The sequence below is a fragment of the Zingiber officinale genome, chromosome 6A (genome assembly GCF_018446385.1).
Source record: "Zingiber officinale cultivar Zhangliang chromosome 6A, Zo_v1.1, whole genome shotgun sequence".
Lineage (NCBI taxonomy): Eukaryota > Viridiplantae > Streptophyta > Magnoliopsida > Zingiberales > Zingiberaceae > Zingiber > Zingiber officinale.
Genome location: NC_055997.1, coordinates 143,360,121 through 143,384,941, shown reverse-complemented (window position 1 = coordinate 143,384,941; position 24,821 = coordinate 143,360,121). Strand labels below are relative to the sequence as shown.

Here is a 24,821-nt window from a genome sequence, read left to right as displayed (position 1 = left end):
AGCAGGAATGAGAACCTAGTGGCAGATCACCTGAGCATGATCAAGGGAGATTTAGATCACACGACTTTTACTGATGCATTTCTAGATGAGTTGCTCCTACAGCTCCATGGTGAGTCGCCATGGTATGCAGATTTGATTAATTTTTTAGTAGCACATGTCTTTCCTGCACAATTTACAAAAGCTCAAAAGAATAAATTAAAAAGTGATGCAAAGTCTTATGTGTGGGATGATCCTTATTTGTAAAAATTTTGTAGTGACCTGCTCATTAGGAGACACATTCTTGATTATGAGTTTCATTTTGTACTCACTTTTTGTCATTCTCTAGAGTGTGGTGGCCATTTCGAACCCCAGAAAAATGCTAGGAAGGTATTAGAATGTGGATTATATTAGTCCACCTTGTTCCATGATGCATATGTTTTTTATAAGTCATATGATAGGTGTCAGAGGATCGGGAACATAGGACCTAGGAATGAAATGCCTCAACAATTCATATTATTCTGGGAGATTTTTGATGAATAGGGTATCAATTTTATAGGTTCATTTCCTACTTCATTCAGATTTTTATACATTTTATTAGCAGTTGATTATGTTTTCAAATGGGTGGAGGTTATTCCACCAAGACTAATAACTCTTCAGTTATTGTTAGTTTTGTATGTTACACATCTTTTGCAGGTTTGGAGTACCCAGGGAGATCATCAGTGATCAAGGATCCCACTTTTGTAATAGGTGCATGAAAGCTTTGCTAAGTAAGTATGTGGTGATGCAAAAGGTTTCTACTCCGTATCACCCTCAAACAAATGGGCAAACTGAGGTGTCAAATAGAGAAGTCAAAGCTATTCTTGAAAAGATAGTGGAACCTGACAGAAAAGATTGGAGTAAAAGGCTTCAAGATGCATTATGGGCTTACCGCATTGCTTATAAGACCCCTATAGGAATGTCTCCATACAAGATCGTGTATGGAAAAGCTTGTCATCTACCAATGGAGATTGAGCATAGAACTTATTAGACAGTAAAAGCATGCAACTTCGATGCTAGTGCCGCTGGAGAGGAAAGGAAATTGTAACTTCAAGAACTTGAGGAAATTAGATTGGAAGCATATGAGAACTCAAGGATCTACAAAGAAAAGACCAAGAACTTCCATGACAAGCACATTGTGGTAAAAGAATTCTAAATTGGTGACAAAGTACTTTTATTTAGATCTCATCTCAAATTGATTAAAGGTGAGTTGAGATCAAGATGGGAGGGGCCTTTTTGTATTACTAACATCTTTTCTTATGGAGTGATTGAGATACATATAGGAGGTGTCTACTGGTTGGATCTTTAAAGTTAATGGACACCGGCTTAATAAGTTTCATGAGGGAGTGAATGGGCTAGTGGAGGAAGAAATGAACAGTAAGCCTTAAAGGGGAGTTTGTTCCATCTCACACTTATTTTTCACTTGTACATATCCATGTCTTTACTTGTTGCATGAATAATCCTTTAGTTTCCATTTGCAATTTTTTGCTTTTCCATATAATAAGTCTTGTTTTCGATTAATAAATGTCTCATTGTACACATCATTCCTTCATGCTTAATCATATCATTTTTGGAAATATATTTCTAGTTTTAGGAATAAAATGTACTCCTTGACACTTCTCTATGTCATTTTAGAGAATTTTGAAGGTCAAATAAATTTGATTATTAAGTTTGGAATTTATTGTCATTAATAGAATCTGGGATTACATGAGGTTACTACTTAGTGATCGATTCTAGATTGATGAATAGAAATAATAATTTCCATACCTAGTAAGGATTGAGCCTTATTTGTGTGATGCACTTGTGTGATTGTCACTCTAGAACTTGCTTTGATTCTTTTGCATCCACAATTCCTTGGATTGAATCATAATTATGGGGGTGATTCTACATTCCTAACATATTTCATGCTACTATCCTCGGAAATCATCATATCATTCTAGTTTACTCTTTCATAAGTCTTTTGGATATGCATACATTGATTGTTATATAATGAATATTTTGTCCGGAACGGACAAAGGCTTAAGTGTGGGGGAGGTGCTTAGTGTTTTGAGAGTTCATTTGCATCTTCTACTGGTTGGGAATTCATTTTCAAAATTTGAGTTTTGAATTTGAAGTAATAAGGATCCTTGTTGTGGAAGGCATTTCATGATCCAAGCTTATTAGACTAGTGCAAATCAAGATGAAGGAGAGTTGTTTGACAATTCTGTTTGATAATTCTACTGTCCTTTGTGTTTTTGGAATGATTTGAGGTTACAAGTATTATATAATTCGAATTTGATTTTTAGAAGAGCCAAGTATCAGAGTTCAGGAACTTATATGTGTGAAGCCGAATTTTGATTTTTGAAAAGCAATTCATTGGTTGGAGAGCAGTTGGAGTGATTAATATGAAGACATCTTTGTTACTGGACTTGATAGTGAGGTCAGAATTAAGTGAAGTAGCAGCTGTAAACAGAAAAGTAAACAAAAAAAAAACTGTGACAGAAATAAAATGGAGGCTAGAGGGGTTTTCTGTGCAGAAGTGGTACCAATACGAAATGCTGTTTGTATTGGAGAAATTCTTTTGGTACCCTAACTACACTTAACTTTGGAAGTCATCTTTGAACTGAGTGGGAAACAAGTGTAAAGGCAAATGAGGAAACAAATTTTTAGAAGCAGAAAAGGCAGCAAGTTTTAAAAGAAAAATAGAATTCAGTGTAGAGTTGAAATAGGTGTGTACCAATTTTTTATCATCAGCTCTCAAAGTAAGTTGGAAAAATTGTGACCTCTTACATTCATAGTGACAAATGGATTCTCAACTCTTTCTATGACTTTACAAATTGCTTGGGACAGAATTTTTGAAGTATCAAATGGCTGAAATTGAAATTAATAGGGCTAGCTTGAAAACAGTGATGTGGAGTTGTGGCAACTGAATCCTGATCACTCAGAAGCATAATTCAAAATTCAAAGATTAAAGCACCATTCCACTTATGAAGCAGTCAAATTGAGACATTATGTCTGAAGAGATGAAGACAATTACAGCTACTTGATACTATAAACAGTGAAGAAAGAAATTGAAAAAAAAAATGTGTGAAAAAGTTTGGTGTAGAATCTGTTTGGAGCAAATCTATTGGTTTCAAAACGGTAATGGAGTCATTTTCCAGCTAATCAAGACAGGAGTATTAATTGTAAATGAAGAAAAGTTAATGGAAGACTAGGAGTTCAAGCCGAAATATGTTAAAGCAGGGAGGAATGCAGAATTTGAAATGTTGGTGGCTGTACCAATTTGAGTTTTCTAATCAGGAAATAAGAAAATTCAAGCTTGCATTAATTGGATGCTAAATGAGATAATCTAGAGGAATTAAAGATCAAGGCTTTATCAGAAGAAAGGAAGGGCGAAATTCTGAAAATGTCAAGCTGCTGAAACTAAAATGAAGCTGCTGAATTTTGGGCAATGAACAAAATTCTGTGCCCATCTGTGGAACTGAATTTCTGAGCTGAAATAAATTGAATTTAAGCTAATTGTGAATGAGTGATTAAATGTGATAGTTTATAGAGATTTAACAGCGAAGCTTGATCAAAATGAAGTAAGATCAAAGTTGAAATAGTGGAAAACTGCAAACTGTTTGGTTCAAATTCTGTAAAGAGATTAAAGCTATTGGGATTCAAATCAAAATAGAATGGGATCATTTCCAGCTAATCAAAGTAAAGAACAACATATAGATGAGAACAGTTATTGAAGTTTTAGATTCGAAGATGGAATCAGGGGAAACAGAAACTTATAGAAGCTTTAAGAAGTTAGAAACTTCAGAACTCTGTACCAATAGGCAAGACTGTTTTCCTGATTTGGAAACAATTGTATTCAAGCCGGAATTGATTGAGTGCTCAATGAGATGCTACTACAGAACTTAAATGTAAGCTTGCTCATCAAGAAATTAGGGAGGTCAGGATGTGGATGTTATGTTCAGAAATTACAGATTCACAGAATTATTTCTGTAAGTTATTACTGAAATTCAGAATTGAAGATTTTGATTCGACTGTGTCAAGGATTAGTTGGAAAAAATAGAAGGGAATACATGTTTATTAATTACTGATCAAAAGGAAACAACTGGAAAAGAATTTGGAAGAGAAGAATTATGATCGAATTTGTGAAATGATGCAATGCTGTTGTAAGCTAACAATGTGCAGAATTTTGTGCCTATTGACTAGAGTGAATCTGATTAGAAGCAAAGAGAGCAAAGGTTCATTCAATTGAGTGCTAATTGGAACTTTCACTTAGGCTCAAATCTTTAGGACAACGAAAACACTTCACCATTCAAAATTCTGAAATAGTAAGTGAAAAATCAGCTTCACTTTGTGAATTCGCTTGAGATTTATTAAATGGATATGAACTGAAAAGAAATTGGAATTTGGGAGTTGCTGCTGTTGTGCAGTCGGGAGTTAAGTTTAGGGAGAAGAGGAGAGGGAGGCATGGCCGGAATTCATTCATATAGCACTCTTTTGTATTCATGTCTTCCACTATCATTTGAATCAATTCTTCTTTCACTGAACATTTAACTTCGATTTCAATAAGTTTATGCTTTCTTTGTCATCATGATGAGCCTTCATAATTATGTATTCTAATGCTTAGGATAGTGGTAAAGAGCAGAAGATGAACAAACATATGGTAGTGCATGAAACATGAGTAGCTTAGTGACCTCCACTATTGATTACATTTTAAATTAGGTTAAGAGCCACAAAATTTACTTTGCCAGATTTAGTTTGTGATATCACTCTCGGTTCATTCATGATAGATTGAAGTAACTACGTTGTTAATCAAGACCATGAATGCTTGAATTATTGTAACTTGACAATCCTAGTTAACTTCCTTTTGCTTCTTCTAAACATGATCGAGAATTGTTAGGGGGTACTAATTTTAGTTGGATCTTTAGTCTTGTTTGCTTGTACAGGGCGTTTAAGAATAAGTGTGGGGGTTTTGATAATTCATTTATTTGATACTTCTTTTCGGTTGAGGTTGGGTAATTTTGAGCGAATTACATTTGTTAATTACCACATTTTAGATGTTTACAGGTTAAGAATGGTTTTGCACTTAAATATATTTTTCATCTTAATGCATGAGATATTTGTCCTAATTTGAATTTGATCTTGTAGGACATTTAAATTGATGCATGATTCTAGTGGAGGCTTGGTTCATTCAACCAATGAAGAAGTGCAAACCTCACTTCCAACCCATTGATCTCAACTCAAGTTCAAGTTTGACCTCTCATAAATTGCCCTTTAAAAATTCCACTTGAACCCGGCTCAAGCCGCTGCGCTGGACCAAACCACACAAAGTATAAAACCCAAGTTTGGCACGGTGAACAGTGGCAAGCACTAATGTTCACCGTGCCGTCTTCTTCCTTGCGTGGACAAATAGCCCCTCTCCAATTCCATATCTGCATCTCAGCACTCGTTCACCGGCATTGAAGTCTTCGGCTATCGACAATTAACCTCCGATTTTCAGGAACCACTGGTGAAGGTTTCTCGACAGTGATTCCAGTCCACGATTTCTTGTTTCTGCCACTGATTAGGAGGCATTCCTCCAATCTTTTGGTCCATCCTCACCTCGGCAACACAGGCGGCGTTCTTCCAATGTTGCTGAGTCTCCTCCGACGACATTCCATCTTCTGCAGCCTTCATATAGAAGTAGCAATTCCGGATCGCACAATTCTAGATTTTAGCTTGTTGACAATCCCAATTGGTTTTTGTTAGCTTGGGAGGTTTCTTGGGCCACTATAACAAATATAACTTTCCGCAATGAGTCATCAACGACGTGCGGTTAGGGTGCGACGTTAATAATAGTTTTTACAGTGCACACAATTATATGCGCTATGGATAGTATAATGTTTATACAAATGACGACGTATAAAAAAAGTACGCTGTCAATAAATTTTTCTATGGCATGCAGAGTATACTGTTAAAATTAAATATTAATAACTTATTTTGTGTACTATTAATATTATTATACTTATATAAATGATAGAGTGCAAAAAATATACTGTCAATAAATTTTATCTAAAATATTAACAGCGTGCAAAGCACGCCGTTAATAATCTTTAAAAAAATTTAAAAAATAAATACCTGAACCCTATTGACTGTACCGCACGCAAACATTCATAAACATTTTTTTTTGCCCAAAACCTTCTGCGAGACTACAACTCCCTCTTCACCGACTTCTAAACCCTAATGTCTTGGAAGTAAGTGTTGGAGCAATCCCAATGTTCCATGCGACCATGTATTTTGGTATTTGGGCAAAGGGTTTAAGTTAGGATTACCCTCGTTATTTGATATATATATGTGAGTGTGCAGGTTTGCAGGATACACATATGACTCAGCTTGATGACTTCGGGTTCAGTGAAGGACAGAGCATCCGAGAGATTGTGGATAAGGAAGCAAGGACAAGGGTCGAAGGAAGCGCACTTCGAGGCATACGCGAAGGATGACATTGAGACAAGCCGCGGGCTTGAATGCATCCGAGAGACAAGAGCCAAAGGAAGAAGGCTTGAAGGCAAGAGCTGAGGGAAGCGACTTTGAGGTATACACGAAGGATGGCATTGGGACGAGCCGCGAGCTTGGATGCATCCGAGGGACCAGAGCCAAAGGAAGTAAGCTTGAAGGCAAGAGGTCAAAGCTGCAAAGAAGAGTCAAGTGAGTCGTGAGGGTCCGAGTGCTTAGAGAAATGTACTTGGGATGGGAAACCTTAGGTTTAGGATTGTACCAATCGACTGGTACTAGGATCAGTCAACTGGGGGTGAGCACAGAGAGCATCTGTGCCCGAAAAGGCTGGGATCGGTCGACTGGTCCATGGACCAGTCGACTGGTAGAGAGTCGTTGAGAGAATCATTGGGCTGGCACCAGTTGACTGGTGTACAGTCGACTGGTAACAGTAAAACAACAGAGCTATTTTCTTCCAAGCTCTATAAGAAGGGGCTTGGGATGGTCGGCCAAGGTGACGAAATTAGACTTGGTTAAAGCCTAATTAGTAGTCACTAAAGTGCTCAAGGTTCTCTTGTGTCCAAGTGTTCTTGGTTAGTGTTGTGGTGAGGTTTCTCCACCCATAAGGAGTTGCTTGAGTAGCTGGAGTTTGCCGGGGGCTAATCCACCGAAGGATCGGGATCGTCCACCTCAAGGACAGCCGTGGAATAGGAGCCCTAATTTCCGAACCATGTTACATCGACATGCATTGGTTTGCTTATTCTCTTTCATTGTCTTTAGCTTTCATATTCATATTAGTATTTGTATTTTCGCTTGTGCACTAACAAATACGTAGGAAGTGAGTAATTGGGGGCACCGTCCATTCAACCCCCTTCTAGCCGGCCGTACGATTCTCCCAACAATTAGTATCAGAGTAAGGATGCACTTCACTGAACTAACTGCCGAGAAGAGCAACGCTTAAGAAGATGACTGGCTTGATAGAACCGCCGAAGTTCGAAGGAGGAAGCTTATGGGACATCACCTTTTGGATGGTGAAAATGAAGAACTTCTTCAAGACAGATTGGGACACAATGATGGTCGTCGAGGAACCATTTGAAGTCCCGAAAGACAAGAAAGGGAAGAAGCTCTAACCATAGTATTGGACGGAGGAGCAAACCTCACGATCAAAGGCAAATGATAAGGTAATAGCAATATTGATTGATATTTTTCCTAATGACGTGATGAGCCGTGTAGGTGAATATGCAAACACCCATGATTTGTGGAGCAAGATAAAGATGGTTCTAGGAGAAGAACTTTTGCCTACACATGAAGAGGTAGAGCCCAAGGAGATGGATTTAAGTGCTCAAGAAGAGGAGGTGGAGCAACCGGAAGTTGAGTCATGCTGAACATCCAAGGAGGAGAAGGAAGATGAGGCATCATCTACATCCTCAAGAATGGACGAAGATTCCAAGACAAGTGAAGAAGAAGAAGAAGATGAAGTCTTGGAAACCAACTTAGTGAGCACCTCCACCGAAGTGAAGTCAAAGGACCATATAATATGCTTCGGGTGCAATGAAAAGGGACCCTACAAGAGTAGATGTCCTACGGGTAAGAAAGAGGTATCTCCTAAACTCAATTCAATTCCTTTAGAATCTAATTTGAGTTGTAGGAAGAAGAAGGAGAAGAAGCACATAGTGTGCTTCACGTGTGGTGAGCGGGGTCACTACCACACCAAATGCCCAAGGAAGAGAGAGCTCAAGAAGTTGGAGCATCTAAATAAATAAGAGAAGAAGAAGAGGAGCTCAAATCAAGGGGGAGCTTCAAGGGTAAGGGAGGTATACCCTAACTTGAATCGTAATTCAAATTCTTATATTCCCATGCATGCTAGAAATAATTTTCATTATTTACCCATGCATAATTTCGGATTTAGATATCATGATAAGAATAAGGTAAATATAGATTACAACCCTAGGAGAACCATTCATGATAAACCTAGCATGATAGACCTAAGGAGAACCAAGGCATTAATCCCAAAAAGGGGAGACACATACCTAGGAAGGGTAGGTCTAGGAATATCCAATGTAGACAAGTCAATTCTAGTTTTAGGATCCTAGAAAAGGAGAATCAAGCTTTGAAGGCAAAGCTTGATAGGTTGGAGAAAATCCTAAAAAGATTAAATGTTGGATCTAGAGGGTTAAGTATGGTGTTGGGTAGCCAAAGACCCAACAATGATAGATCGGGTTTGGGATACCGATCTAATGTCTCCAAGGCTAAGGGAAAGTCCTATGCTAGGGTTATATATGACTATAGCAAGGAGAAGTCAATAAATGGCAAGGGAAAGTCATCTAATGGTAAGAAGAAGTTAACCAAGGATAAGGTGTAAAGTTAATAAGGTTAGGTTTGTAGGCCAAGTGTCACCGGAGGTGCACCGATGTGACCTAATAATTGTGGATGAGTCACGTAGGGAGGTGACCAAGGTTAAGAGCTCTAGGGGGATCTCTAAAAGTCAAATTGGGACCCATGGAAAATGGATCTCAAGTGGGTATTGTTGGTTGATACTTGAAATATCGTACCGGTTCCCCTGTACAAAAATTTTGTACAAGTCCTGAACCATTCCTAACAACCTATTATGTTCTTTAGAAATTAAATTAGGAATCACAAACGGAACTTAACATTATTGATTTCAAATTTAACTTATCTGTTCTTAAAGGTTTAGACTTGGATCGCAAACGATACTTAACATTATTGATCCAAATCCACCCATGTTACAAATTCAATTAAATATTAATTTCAGAGATCGGCTTCCAGATTAAAAATGACGAGGCACTAGGCCTTCTTGGGTATGGGAGCATCCACCACTTCCTAGACAAAGCCTTTCAACAAAATTTAATATTTAATTTCCTTATAGTAACCCTAGGTTTAACCAAAAGGAACAATCGAATCACAAGATCGAAAAAAACAAAAGAACACAAACTCGAATCACAAATTCGAAACCTAGAATCATATGCCTCTTGTGTTTGGTATTTCAAAATCTATACAAAGAAAACCAGTATGATGCGGAATAGAATTACTAGTTATACCTTTCTTTATAAGCAACAACCTCTTGATCTTCTATCGTATTCCTCTTCTTATCTCGGACGTCGTGTGGACGACGATCTACCGAGATGAGAACCACCCAAGCTTCCTTCTTCTCCAAGGAAGTTTCGGTCACCACAAGAACTCTAAGAGAAGATGAGGTTCGACCACCACCAAGCTCCAAGGGATGCTAAGAAATAAGACCTCCTATCTCTCCTTCTTCCTTTTAGCAAGATCCGACCACCAACCAAGCTCCTTGAGATGAAGATGTCGCCGACCAAGGAAGAAGAATAGGAGAGGGAGAGAAAGAGAAGGGTCGGTCACACCACCAAGGAATAGAAAAGAGGAATACTAGAATATATGTTGTAAGGTGAGGCACCTCTACCCTCTCTTTTATATTCCTTGGTCTTGGCAAATAAGGAAAGTTTAATAAATAAAATTTCCTTATATTCCTTGCTAATGTTTAAGAATGAAAATTTAATTAAAATTTCCTTATCAAACCTCTAATGGCCGACCACCTTATTCCCTCCAAATAAGGAAAATTTTAATCACAAAATTAAAACTTCCTAATTTGTTTCCGGAAATTTTAATAAAAATTTCTCTATTAAAAAATTCCCTTTATGGTTGGTCATAAAAGGAAACTTTTATAAATTAAAATCTCTCTTTTAAAACATGTGGATGATTTACAAAAAAAGAAAGTTTTTCTCTAAAATTAAAATCTTCCTTTCAATCTACAAATAAGGAAAGATATCAAATCTTTTCTTAATCTTTTGTAGAAACTATAAAAGGAAAGATTTAATTTTAAAACTCTCTTTTAAATCATGAGGATGGTTACAAAAAGGAAAGTTTTATCAAAAATTAAAATATTCCTTTTAACTACAAATAAGGAAAGATATCAAATCTTTCACATAATCTTTTGTAGAAAACTATAAAAGGAAAGATTTAAATTTTAAACTCTCTTTTAAAACCATGTCTTCCACATAAGAAAGATTTTAAAATAAAATCCCTTTTATTTTATTGTGGTCAGCCGCCTAAGCTTGGGTTCAAGCTAGGGCCGGCCACCTAATGAAACCAATTCACCTTGGTTTGGCCGACCCTAGCTTGGGCTCCAAGCTAGGCTTGGCCGACCACCTTAAGGTGGGTAAGAAGGTGGATATGGGTGGGTATAATACTTTATAAATAAGAGGCTACGATAGGGACCGAGAGGAGGAATTGGTTTTGGTCGCCCGATGAAATTAGGCTTCCCGTGTTCGCCCCGAACACCCAACTTAATTTCATCAATAATAATTCATATCACTAAAGAATTATTATTAAATTACCGCACCAATCCCAAATTACATTTTGGGCTTCTTCTTATCATGAGTGTGTTAGTCTCCCTGTGTTTAAGATATAGAATGCCCACTAATTAAATGAGTTATTGACAACTCACTTAATTAATATCTAGTTCCAAGAGTAGTACCACTCAACCTTATCATTATGTCGGACTAAGTCCACCTGCAGGGTTTACATGACAATCCTCATGAGCTCCTCTTGGGGACATCATCAACTTAGATTACTAGGATACAGTTTCTTTCTATAATCACAACATACACTATAAATAATATCATTTCCCAACTTATCGGGCCTATTGATTTATCGAACTAAATCGCACCCTTTGATAAGTCAAAGAAATAAATACTAGATATATGTGCTTGTTATTATATCAGGATTAAGAGCACACGCTTCCATAATAACAAAGATATGGTTCTTTTATGTAGTCAATATAAAAAGAACTTACCTTAAATGGTCCTGCTCAATACACTCATAGTGTACTAGTGTAAGTTTATAGTTAAAATAAACTAATATCAAATTACACTACTACTATTCCAATGGTTTGTTCCTTTCCATCTTAGTCGTGAGCTCCTGTTTATAATTTATAAGAAATTGATAACATGATCTTCTGTGTGTGACACCACACACTATGTTATCTACAATATAAATTAATTGAACAACTACACTTAGCATATAAATGTAGACATTTGACCAATGTGATTCTTATTTCTAAATAAATGCTTATACAAGAAACTACCACATATTCAGCTTCTATGGTGGAGTCCGAAAAAGCACCTATGTTTAACACTCCTCCATTGTTATGGCTTCATCTCCTAAAGTAAACACAAAACCCTGAGGTTGACTTACTATAGTCCCTATCTGATTGGAAGTCAAAATCCGTGTATCCCATAGGGAGCAAATCATCTGCCTTGTAAACTAGCATATAATCTCTAGTCCCTCTAAGGTACTTTAATATATGCTTTACAGCAGTCCAGTGCCCCTGGTCCTGAGTTACTTTGATATCTGCTAACCATGCCCATGGCAAAATAGATATCTGGTCTCGTGCACAACATAGCATACATTAGGCTTCCGACAGCCGAAGCATAAGGAACTGCCTTCATGTCCTCTATCTCCTTTGACGTCTTCGGAGACATCTCTTTAGATAAAGCTACTCCATGCCTAAAAGGTAGAAAACCTTTCTTGGAGTATTGCATGCTAAAACGAGCAAGGATTGTATCGATATATGAAGCTTGGGACAAGCACAACATCCTTTTCTTGCGATCCCTTATTACTTTGATCCCAAGAATATGTGTGCATTCTCCTAAGTCCTTTATATCGAATTGCTTGGACAACCATACCCTTACTTCCGACAACACTTTGATATTGTTTCCAACTATCAAAATGTCATCTACGTATAGTACAAGAAATACCACCACGTTTTCATCACACTTCTTGTATACACAAGACTCATCCGGGCACTGAATAAATCCATATGACTGGATTACTTCATTAAACCGGATGTTCCAAGATCTTGAAGCTTGCTTCAGTCCATAAATTGACTGATTGAGCTTACAAACTAGATGCTTTTTGCCCTTTGCTATGAACCCCTCTGGTCGCTTCATATGGATGTTCTCTTCAAGACTTCCGTTAAGGAAAGCTGTCTTACCATCCATTTGCCAAACCTCATAATCCATATGAGTAGGAATAGATAAGAGTATCTGGATAGACTTAAGCATAGCTACTGGCGAAAAGATTTCCTCATAATCGATTCCCTCTTTCTGAGTATACCCCTTTACAACAAGTCTTACTTTGAAGGTTTCCACCTTCCCATCTATCCCTCTTTTCCTTTTGTAGATCCATTTACATCCAATAGTTGTTACACTATTTGATGGTTCTACTAGCTCCCAAACTTTGTTAGAATACATAGATTCTATTTCTGAATTCATTGCACTTTGCCAAGATGTTGCATCTTTATCTTGGAGTGCTTCATCATATGTCCGGGGATAAAGTTCATGTTCACCAGGGATCAAGTCTGACGACTCTCCCAAAAATATAAATCTTTCAGGTTGCCTAATAACCCTCCCACTATGACGAGACACTGTCTGTTGTTGTGTATCATTTGTGATACGTGTTGCAGTTTCTTATGATATTTCATCTTGCACTGTTGGTACTAGACTAGACGTGTCCTCTCTAATTTCTTCTAGAACAATTTCACTCATGGGCTTATGGTTCATTACATAATCTTCCTCTAAAAATCGAGCATTGGTGCTAACAATGATCTTCTGATTTTTAGGATTATAAAACAAACCACCTTTCGTTCCTTTAGGATATCCCACAAACAGACAAACTTCTGTACGTGATTCAACTTGTCAGCGTCTCCCTTCAGCACATGTGCTAGACTATCCCAAATCCGAATGTGTTTCAGACTAGGCTTACGCTCATTCCATAATTTTTTGGGAGTAAAAGGTACTGATTTAGAGTACCATATTCAGAATGTACACTCATTGTTTCCAAAGCATATCCCCAAAACGAATTTGGTAATTATGAATAACTCATCATCAATCTAACCATTTCCATAAGAGTCATATTCTTTCGTTCTGCCACACCGTTCTGTTGGGGTGTACCAGGTACAGACAATTGAGATTGAATCCCGACTTCTGATAAGTGACTCCTAAATTTTCCTAAGAGGTACTTGCCACTACGATCACATCGTAGTATCTTGATTCATTTACCATGACGTTTCTCTACATCAGCCTTGTACTCTTTGAACTTATCAAAGCACTCAGACTTGTGGCGCATTAAGTAAATGTATCCTTTTCTCGAATAGTCATCTATAAAATAGATGAAATATTTGAAACTACCTCTTGCCTGGATAGTTATAGGATCACACAAATCAGAATGAACCTGCTCCAACACATCTTTGGCTCTATACCCCTTGGCATTAAAAGGTCTCTTGGTCATTTTTCCTTTCAAGCAAGATTCGCAAGTTGGAAAGTTTTCCAACACTAATGAACCCAAAAGTCCTTTGAATCCTACTCAAGTTAATATGACCAAGCCTTAGATGCCAAAGATATGTTTGGTTCATTTTCGAAGGTTCCTTTCTCTTATTAGATTTAGAAGATGTGTTATTAATTTTCATTTGTTGTATCGTGGGAGTTATTGATTTAGAGTATACAAATTGCCAAAGAACATACTAGAACAGATAACTTCCCTATTTATCTTGATAACACCTTTACTATCATAAATAGACAGAATATCCATCCTTGTATTGTTTAGAAACTGAAATCAAGTTCTTTTTAAAACTTGGTATGTAAAGACAATTTCTTAAAACCAATATTTTATTCCTATAAACATCTCCCATTGCAACAACTGCTACTTCTATAGCATTGCCCATGTAAACAGTGATTTCTCCTTCACGTAGTTGTCGGGTTTCCTGGAACCCTGCAATGATTTACAGACATGATCAATGGTTATTATATCTACACGCTAGGTACCGATAGATAACACCACTAAACATGTTCCAACTACTAAAGAATAAGATATACCTATATTGTTCTCTTCCTACGAGGACAGTCCGCCTACAAATGTCCAGACTGCTTGCAAATGAAGCACTTGCCTTTCGGCTTCTTCATTCCTGCTTTTAGTCCAGTACCTAGAGATCATACAGTCTTGCCTGTCAGCCCGATTCTAGTGTCCGAAGAGTTCCTTGAGATTGTACATCATGTCATGTCCAGTAGGCATGATCTAATGCTAATGTTGCAGCACATTTGATATAAAAGCCAAATGTAACTCCACGCCATCTCATCTGCTTTGACCCATTTCTTATGATACTCAATCTCCTCTTCACTAAAATCACTATTAGGCACATTAGGGCAGACCTCTAACAGTACAAACTTAAAGCCTTCAGCAGTTAGGACAATGTCCAGGTTTCTTTTCCAATCTATGTAATTGGGACCAATAAGTTTGTTCTCTTTCAGTATAATAGCTGAAAGTCATCCTAAGAACCACAAAATAAACTTTTGGTCAAGACTCTAAATTTAGAATAATATTGATTCCTCAAACAATATTATTTAAATTTACCAACACCACAAAATACCGTGAAGTTTGCATGTCACGTTAGTGTGGACGTATACAAATTCAAACATTTGTAAGAGGAGGGTCTTACCCATTAATTTTATTCTTGTCATCCTAACTTTATGACAAATAAAATTAATAGTTGGTATTTCTTTGGTCACACAAATAATAGCAGTGACTCCGTTGGGGAGGTTACTATTAAATACGCCTAAGTGTATACCATTACTTGATACTTTGTCCATTAAATAGGATTGTGCCCCTTTAGTTAGAGAAGATCACACACATCCTAAATAATTTCCTATAACCATCCATAAAGGAAGTTTGATCTAGTGATCTACAAACAAACTCATCCGTTGTGGAGGGAGGCACTCAGAGCCAACACGCAAATTTGTTGCATCACTTACAAACCAGTAATGGAGACCGTGTAATTTATTTACTAATCCCTCTCCCACATAGTTATTTAAGGTGAGGAATTTTAACCATGCACACACACATCATAGCAAATAAAGCAATAAATATGGAAAAATAATTTTCCAACTATTATGGCCTTTTCCATCACTGTCCTCTGTATGTTGCCAACCCTAGCTGCTATCTTTAGCCACCGCAATCGAGTCTATTCGCCGCATTTATTTTGCTTCTTTTTTCGCTACGCCTCTGGTGCACAAATAGTACCACGCCTCGCAAGGATACGATCCGCGACAAAAATAAAATTTTACATATATCGATCCTATATTCCACAAAGGAATGTACATGTAATCTAGATCGAAACAAAAATGTAAAATCCTAAAACTAATACAACTCCTGTTGTATTTAATACATACAATCATAAACACACAAAAATACCCTTGACATATCCAAGGGTCCAATCACACACAATATCTATAAACCATAATAGTTGGAGCCTGCAACCACAGAGTTAGCACATCCTACTATTATCCTGCCTAAATTATGTATGACATATGCATAATTAAATTGAAAACCAAACACATAGAGGTAAACCCTAGCTTAGATACCAATTGTTGGTTGATACTCGAAATCTCGTATAGGTTCCCCTTACAAAAATTTTGTACAAGTCTTGAACCATTCCTAACAACCTATTGTGTTCTTTAGAAATTAAATTAGGAATCGCAAATGGAACTTAATATTATTGATTCCAAATTTAACTTATCTGTTCTTAGAGGTTTAGACTTGGATCACAAACGATACATAACATTATTGATCCAAATCCACTCATGTTACAAATTCAATTAAATATTAATTTCATAGATCGACTTCCAGGTTAAACATGGCGAGGCACTAGGCCTTCTTGGGTATGGGAGCATCCACCACTTCCTAGACAAAGCCTTTCAACGAAATTTAATATTTAATTTCCTTATAGTAACCCTAGGTTTAACCAAAAGGAACAATTGAATCACAAGATCGAAAAAAAAATAAAAGAACACAAACTCGAATCACAAATTCGAAACCTAGAATCATATGCCTCTTGTGTTTGGTATTTCAAAATCTATACAAAGAAAACTAGTATGATGCGGAATAGAATTACTAGTTATACCTTTCTTTGTAAGCAACAACCTCTTGATCTTCTATTGTATTTCTCTTCTTATCTCGGACGTCGTGTGGGCGACGATCTACCGAGACGAGAACCACCCAAGCTTCCTTCTTCTCCAAGCAAGTTTCGGCCACCACAAGAACTCCAAGAGAAGATGAGGTTCGGCCACCACCAAGCTCCAAGGGATGCTAAAAAACAAGACCTCCTATCTCTCCTTCTTCCTTTTAGCAAGATTCGGCCACCAACCAAGCTCCTTGAGATGAAGATGCCGCCGACCAAGGAAGAAGAATAGGAGAGGGAGAGAAAGAGAAGGGTCGACCACACCACCAAGGAATAGAAGAGAGGAATACTAGAATATGTGTTGTAAGGTGAGGCACCTCTACCCTCTCTTTTATATTCCTTGGTCTTGGCAAATAAGGAAAGTTTAATAAATAAAATTTCCTTATATTCCTTGTCAATGTTTAAGAATGAAAATTTAATTAAAATTTCCTTATCAAACCTCTAATGGCCGACCACCTTATTCCCTCCAAATAAGGAAAATTTTAATCACAAAATTAACTTCCTAATTTGTTTCCGGAAATTTTAATAAAAATTTCTCTATTAAAAAATTCTCTTCATGGTTGGTCATAAAAGGAAACTTTTATAAATTAAAATCTCTCTTTTAAAACATGTGGATGATTTACAAAAAAAGAAAGTTTTTCTCTAAAATTAAAATCTTCCTTTCAATCTACAAATAAGGAAAGATATCAAATTTTTTCTTAATCTTTTGTAGAAATTATAAAAGGAAAGATTTAATTTTAAAACTCTCTTTTAAATCATGAGGATGGTTACAAAAAGGAAAGTTTTTATCAAAAATTAAAATATTCCTTTTAACTACAAATAAGGAAAGATATCAAATATTTCACTTAATCTTTTGTAGAAAACTATAAAAGGAAAGATTTAAATTTTAAACTCTCTTTTAAAACCATGGCTTCCACATAAGAAAGATGTTAAAATAAAATCCCTTTTATTTTATTGTGGCCGGCCACCTAAGCTTGAGTTCAAGCTAGGGTCGGCCACCTAATGAAACCAATTCACCTTGGTTTGGCCGACCCTAGCTTGGGCTCCAAGCTAGGCTTGGCCGACCACCTTAAGGTGGGTAAGAAGGTGGATATTGGTGGGTATAATACTTTATAAATAAGAGGCTACGATAGGGACCGAGAGGAGGAATTGGTTTTGGTCTCCCGATGAAATTAGGCTTCCTGTGTTCGCCCCGAACACCCAACTTAATTTCATCAATAATAATTCATATCACTAAAGAATTATTATTAAACTACCACACCAATCCCAAATTACATTTTAGGCTTCTTCTTATCATGAATGTGTTAGTCTCCCTGTGTTTAAGATATAGAATGTCCACTAATTAAATGAGTTATTGACAACTCACTTAATTAATATCTAGCTCCAAGAGTAGTACCACTCAACCTTATCGTCATGTCGGACTAAGCCCACCTGCAGGGTTTACATGACAATCCTCATGAGCTCCTCTTGGGGACATCACCAACTTAGATTACTAGGACATAGTTTCCTTCTATAATCAACAACACATACTATAAATAATATCATTTCCCAACTTATCGGATCTATTGATTTATCAAACTAAATCGCACCCTTTGATAAGTCAAAGAAATAAATACTAGATATATGTGCTTGTTATTATATCATGATTAAGAGCACACGCTTCCATAATAACAAAGGTCTTGTTCTTTTATGTAGTCAGTATAAAAAGAACTTACCTTAAATGGTCCTGCTCAATACACTCAGATATCAAATATAAGGAATTGATACCTTAGTACTAGTGTAATTTTATAGTTAAGATAAACTAATATCAAATTACACTACGAATATTCCAATGATTTGTGCCTTTCCATCTTAGTCGTGAGCTCCTGTTTATAATTTATAAGGAATTGATAACATGATCTTCTGTGTGTGGCACCACACACCATGTTATCTAAAATATAAATTAATTGAACAACTACACTTAGCATATAAATGTAGACATTTGACCAATGAGATTCTTATTTCTAAATAAATGTTTATGCAAAAAGCTAGGCTTTTAGTATACACTCTAACAGGTATTACTTGGGAGTCTAGAGGAGCCATGAAATGTGCCAAAAGGTTTGGAGACGGATTTGAGTCTCAACCTTAGGAATTTGACACACATTGGGTTGTGTTTCATGCAAGAAAATATGACATTGGAGTCATATTGCATGACAATTGGTTTTGGATTTATATATGCCATATAAACCAATGCTAGGGATGTATCCTGGGTTGATATAGGTAAAGACATCAAGAGGAACCCAAAACTAGGACTTTAAGTGAAGGTTCAATTGAACCATTTAGCTAGTTTTTAGATTTTGTGTCAATCTTGAGATTCAAGATATATACATTTTTAAATGTATTTTTTTCGAGTAGACACTGGTAAAACATGCCTCTCCACAAAATTTGAAAATTTTTAGAAGTTTGTGGAATTTCTGGTGCATTTCTGAAATCGGGTCAGAAATGTTAAATTTTGCATAAATAGGGTACTAGTCGACTGGTGCAAATACTAGTCGACTGGTAATAGTAGATTTCAAAGATAGAATGCTTCTGTGTGTTGATTTCAATAGGGTCAGTCGATTAGTACTTGGGGACAGTCGACTGATACCAGCCTGAAAGTATTTTTCGGCGCTGATTTTGACCGTGTCAACTCGTTCAGATGTATGAGATCTATGGGGGATAAATACATTAATTTAGGGTCAATTTGATGATCAAGTTTTCAACAATTAGGATATTATTGGAAAGCTTTTTGGATGTTAGGTAAAGGGGGAGAAGTAAAGTTTAGTTAGGAAAACCTTTATACCTTTGCGTAGGGGGAGGGAGCCTTGTGATAGGTTCTTAAATATCATTGTGGGAAAATTCTAGCTCAGTGGGGAGCTTTGGTGTAGGGGGAGCCTTGTGATAGGTTCCAATGCATGTTTCCATTTTGTTTCGGCGGTGTAAGTCTAAGTGTATAGCCTTGGCAACGTAAGTCCATTCGGCGGTGTAAGTCCAAGTGTGTAGCCTTGGTAACGTAAGTCCATTTGTTATTAGCATGTTTTTTGCTATTTGTTTTCCCTAACTTAAACGTATTGTCAAACATCAAAAAGAGGGAGATTGTTGGAGCAATCCCAATGGTCTGTGCGACCATATATTTTGGTATTTGGGCAAAGGGTTTAAGTTATGATTACCCTAGTTATTTGATATGTGTATATGAGTGTGCAGGTTTGCAGGATACTTGTTATAAGTTAGTGGAATTTGTGATAATTTTGGGAAGAAACATTTTCTAAAAAATACTTGTTATTTTTAGAGGGATTTAGGTATTTGTATGATTGAAATAAGTTATGTAAGATGATAAGTAATAGATGAAAATTTAATTTATTTATTTTTATTAAAAAAGCAGTTAACTAGTCGTCGTGTGGATTTACTAGCCGTTGTGTCGATATACTGGCCATTACCTAGCTGTTTAATTTTTTTTATTTTAACTACATAAAAAATATATCACTAATTTAATTTTATTTGTTGATTTTTAATTTTTAATTTTAAAATAAATTTGTTGTTTTTATTTTTAAAATTTAAAATATTTTTAGTTAAAAAACATGGGAGGGCACCCATGTGGCCCTCCCATATTTTGTTTTGTTTTTTTTTATAAAACAAATCTTTTGAACACGGTCAATAAATTAAACATGTTGATTCACAACAATGACACATTGGAATTAACATGATAGTAAAATGTGAAATCTGTTATTTCATCGGTTCTGCACGGTCAGCTATACAACAATTTGTGAAAAGATAAATCGAGAAATCGTAGTTGATCAATGAAGAGGAGGGTTTTTTCCCTCGACTTTGTCGAGATTTGAATCCTTGTTCTATAATAACAACTCTGCTCCGTATTAACTAACTCAACCTTATCCTATGGGTTATAAATAGCATATATGGCATAAGAGCTTGTGCTCTAATGATGTTAGACCAAGCTTTTTATCTGAATTAAATAGTTGAGGTTGTGTGACTTCATCTCAAGAATGCCAATCCAAAGATACTTTGAATTCGTGTTTCTCGAATTCGATGAGTAAGTAGTGTAGGGATAGTCAGGTTAATTAGTTTTTCAAAAAAAAAAAAAATCATTACATAGGTTGATTTTTGGACCAAAAGTAAATTGATATATGATAATCTCAAATCCATGAATAATATTAATCTGTGATTAGATTTTTAAAGTAGGGATAGTTTAATGATCCATATTTCAATGATCCAATTTTATAAAAGGTAGATAGCTTTAAATCAATGGGTGCTAATTTAAAATTTGTAAATCAATTTGTATTTTAATAACTACCAAACTAGACGTACTTACAAAATGTTTTTTTTATAAAAAGTAAATTCTTTTGCGTCTTTTAATAGAAAGAATTACCAAAAGCATGTTTTACTAAGATGTCTAATAATCAAATTATAAAATTTAAAAATAAATTAATTAAATTATACTTTTTTTTTTTTTTTTAACCTTTTGACATTTAAATAAAGAAATAAATTTGGCGTCAATCAGCATAAATACTTGAGGTTTGGGTATCTCTCCCCAAAGCCATCGTCGAACTTTCCCCCAAAGCCCAAAACCCTAAAACAGCAACGATCTTCGAAGGATTTACTGTTATTGACTTCTTGTTTGTGCTTGACGCTTGCCAATCTATGGCTTCCGCTGCTTGCAATGTTGGGAGCTCGTTGAGGTTTCCGGCCAGTGAACCTGGTCGGCATCTTGTTTGCGGTGGTTCGGCTTCTTCGCTTTGCTTCCGGAGTTATCGGGCTTGGGGTGAGATATTTGCCTCCACCGGCTGTGCTCAGGGATCGCCTACATCGTTGCCTCGGTGGAACTTCGTCGTTAGGGCTTCGGTTGCCGATGAATCTGATGATATTTCCGGTACGCGCGGTGGCAACGGAAGCTCGAATTGTTTCGGTGAGAAACTGCAATTTTTTGCCCTTTTGATCGATTGCTTGTGGTTTTTCTGACGATGTGTGTTTTAGAGCAACCTTTTGATGCTATAGGAAGCTGTGGAATATATGAAACGAGGTTAATTTGTTACATTACCATGCATTTGAGTTGTAAGGAAAATTTTTTGCATAGTGAACTGGTCCTAATATCAAAATTTTCCTCGACTACTTTGTACCAGCCAAACTCGTTTCTCTGGAATATCTTATAAGACATTGGTTTTGATCTCATTATCTTTAAGTTACTTAACGCCAATATGTTATAGTTTTGCTTAGATGATCAATCGAGTCAAACAATTTCAGAATCACATTTATAACCAGATTTAGTGCTTCCGACCATGTAGTTCTAGTGCCTACGACAAGTATGCCCATGTGATGCCATTTATACCACAAATTTTGTAGACGTAATTCTTGCAGTTATTACTAAGTAATCTAGGAATTTTCAGTGAAGAGCTCTCTGTCTGGAACTAAAATGAGCAAATCACTAAGGAAGATATAGCAAAGAGCCACCTCCACTTTCTATCATTTTAGTGAGAGACGTAGAATTGCCCCCCCAAGGCTTGGTGTGGTGGTAAGAGACCGGGTGCATTTCCAAACAACCCATGTTCAAGTCATCACAGTCAATAATGTCTGACTATTTATTTCATAATTTTCAATATTTTCCTGTTTTTCCGGTTAACATAAGTCAGTCATGCATGTGATTTGACTTGTTGTTGGTTTGTTTGAATTTATGTTGAAGCATTATCTCATTCATGTTATTTTATTCATACTCATAGCATTTATCTTGCTTTATATTTCAGAAGATTGAATCTTAATTTTATATTTCTTGGTTAGAGGATAGAGTGGTGGTTCTTGTCATTGGTGGCGGTGGAAGGGAACATGCACTTTGCTATGCGTTGCAGCGATCTCCATCCTGTGATGTAGTTTTCTGTGCCCCAGGTAATGCTGGAATTTCCCAGTCTGGGAATGCCACCTGCATACCAGACCTAAACATTCTTGATAGCAAAGCAGTGATTTCCTTTTGCCAAAGATGGGGTGTTGGATTGGTGGTTGTTGGTCCCGAAGCTCCTCTAGTGGCTGGTCTTGCTGATGATCTTGTCAAGGTTGGGATCCCTACTTTTGGCCCATCAGCAAAAGCTGCAGCACTAGAAGGATCGAAAGATTTCATGAAGAAGTTATGTGATAAATATGACATCCCTACAGCAAAGGTTTGTTAATCATTTTTTCTCACATTGTTATGAAAATCCTAATTTGTTATTTTTGAAATTTCTCATTTGATGTTCCGTATGTTGTTTTTTTTAATTATCTAAATACATCTGTGTATTACATGCGCTAAATTTGCATTGAGGGTAGCATAGAATTATTATGTACATAGAGCTGATTTTAAATTTTTAAACTGTTATGTCTGTCTCTAATTTCGTCCTAAAAGAAAATCATGCAATTTTTTTTTGTTGAAATGAAAGCAAGGAATTTCTCATCTTTGGTGAGAATTAGTTGAATTTCTCATCTTTGGTGAGAATTAGTTTCTCTGTCAATTTAGATCTTTCTACCTGTTGATTTTTTTAATTTACATGTTTGCTCATCCATACAGTATGAAACTTTTATCAATCCTTCCTTTGCAAAACAATATGTAAAGGAGCAAGGTGCACCTATTGTTGTGAAGGCAGATGGGTTGGCTGCTGGGAAGGGAGTGATTGTGGCCATGAGTTTAGAGGAGGCATATGAAGCCATCGATTCTATGCTTGTTGATGGTGCATTTGGTTCTGCTGGTTCACAAGTTATCATAGAAGAATTTCTTGAAGGAGAGGAAGCTTCTTTCTTTGCTCTTGTAGATGGTGAGTCTGCCATACCTCTTGAATCTGCCCAGGATCACAAAAGGATTGGAGATGGTGACACTGGACCAAATACAGGTGGAATGGGTGCATACTCCCCTGCACCAATACTCACAAAAGAGCTCGAGTCTGTTGTTATGGATTCAATAATCCTTCCAACAGTGAAGGGAATGGAAGCCGAGGGTCACAAATTTATTGGGGTACTTTATGCTGGACTCATGATCGAGAAAAAAACAGGAATGCCTAAACTCATCGAGTACAATGTGCGGTTTGGGGATCCAGAATGTCAGGTTAGTATTGTTGTATTTGAAGTAAAATATTTAGGAAAACATTTTTGTAATATAAACTTTCAATTCATCTCTACCCATCCATATTATATTAGAATGAGATCATTGCTAAGATGTTGAACTCTATTTATTTTTTTAAAGACATGAGATGGTTGAAATCATGTTCTAGCAACTAAACATAACTAATAGTTGATCACATGCATTTTATAAGGTTCAATTCTTATGATATTTCGTTGGCTATATTAGTTCATGAGCTAACAAGTTGGCCACACGCGACTTCAATTTATTTTTCCTTTTTTTTGATAAACAGGTTCTAATGATGCGTTTGGAGTCTGATCTGGCACAAGTTTTACTTGCAGCTTGCAGGGGAGAATTGGGCAGTGTTTCATTAAAGTGGTCACCTGGATCAGCAATGGTGGTGGTAATGGCTAGCAAAGGTTATCCTGGATCCTACAAGAAAGGAACCAAGATAAGAAACCTTGAAGAGGCAGAAATGCTTTCACCTGCAGTTCAGATCTTTCATGCAGGCACTGATATAGACCCAGATGGCAATTTCATTGCTGTTAGTGGTCGTGTCCTTGGGGTTACCGCCAGGGGCAAAGATCTTGAAGAAGCTAGAGAAAGAGTTTACGATGCGGTGGAAGCAGTGGATTGGCCTGAAGGATTCTTTCGCCATGACATTGGCTGGAGAGCACTTCACGTCAAGCAATTTACCAACAATCTGTGATAGGGTTTTCCGATACATGGAGAGATCAAACCTTGTGGCCTTACGGTATTAAAAATTCAAACTGCAGCTTCTTTAGATAGAAGGATTTGGAAGCTTCGATGGATCATTTCTAACGTTGAATATCCCTGTATATTTTATAGTATATAAAATTAAATTTTCTCTTGGATTTTTATTGCAATTTTGACACGATCCATTTTCAATGTCCATTGAAAAAAAATTGAAAGCTATAATTTGATGTGCTGGTTCAGTGAGAGCTTATTTATGTACATTTAATAAATATAAGATTAATTAAATGAAGAAGTATGGATAAATGGTTAAATTAATTGAACAAGTTTTAAGATTTAGTTTGTTAATGTTTTTAAATAATATTTATCAATAAATTTTTTATTAACATGTTAAATAAATAAATAAAAAATTTAAAATGAATAAGTTCATATTACCAAGATCAATAATCATATAACAAAAATTATAGTGTTGTCCCTATGAGAGCC

At 36.4% G+C, this 24,821-nt stretch overlaps 1 protein-coding gene across 1 annotated transcript; it reads left to right on the top strand.

Moving 5' to 3' along the window:
- The first annotated feature begins 21,072 nt into the window (after positions 1-21,072).
- Positions 21,073-24,502, top strand: LOC121998452 (phosphoribosylamine--glycine ligase-like). The gene is made up of 4 exons (XM_042553391.1): positions 21,073-21,452; positions 22,319-22,692; positions 23,076-23,606; positions 23,914-24,502. Exons 1-4 carry the CDS (start codon positions 21,188-21,190, stop codon positions 24,328-24,330), a joined length of 1,587 nt encoding a protein of 528 aa, XP_042409325.1. The 5' UTR covers positions 21,073-21,187; the 3' UTR covers positions 24,331-24,502.
- Positions 24,503-24,821: the final 319 nt, after the last annotated feature.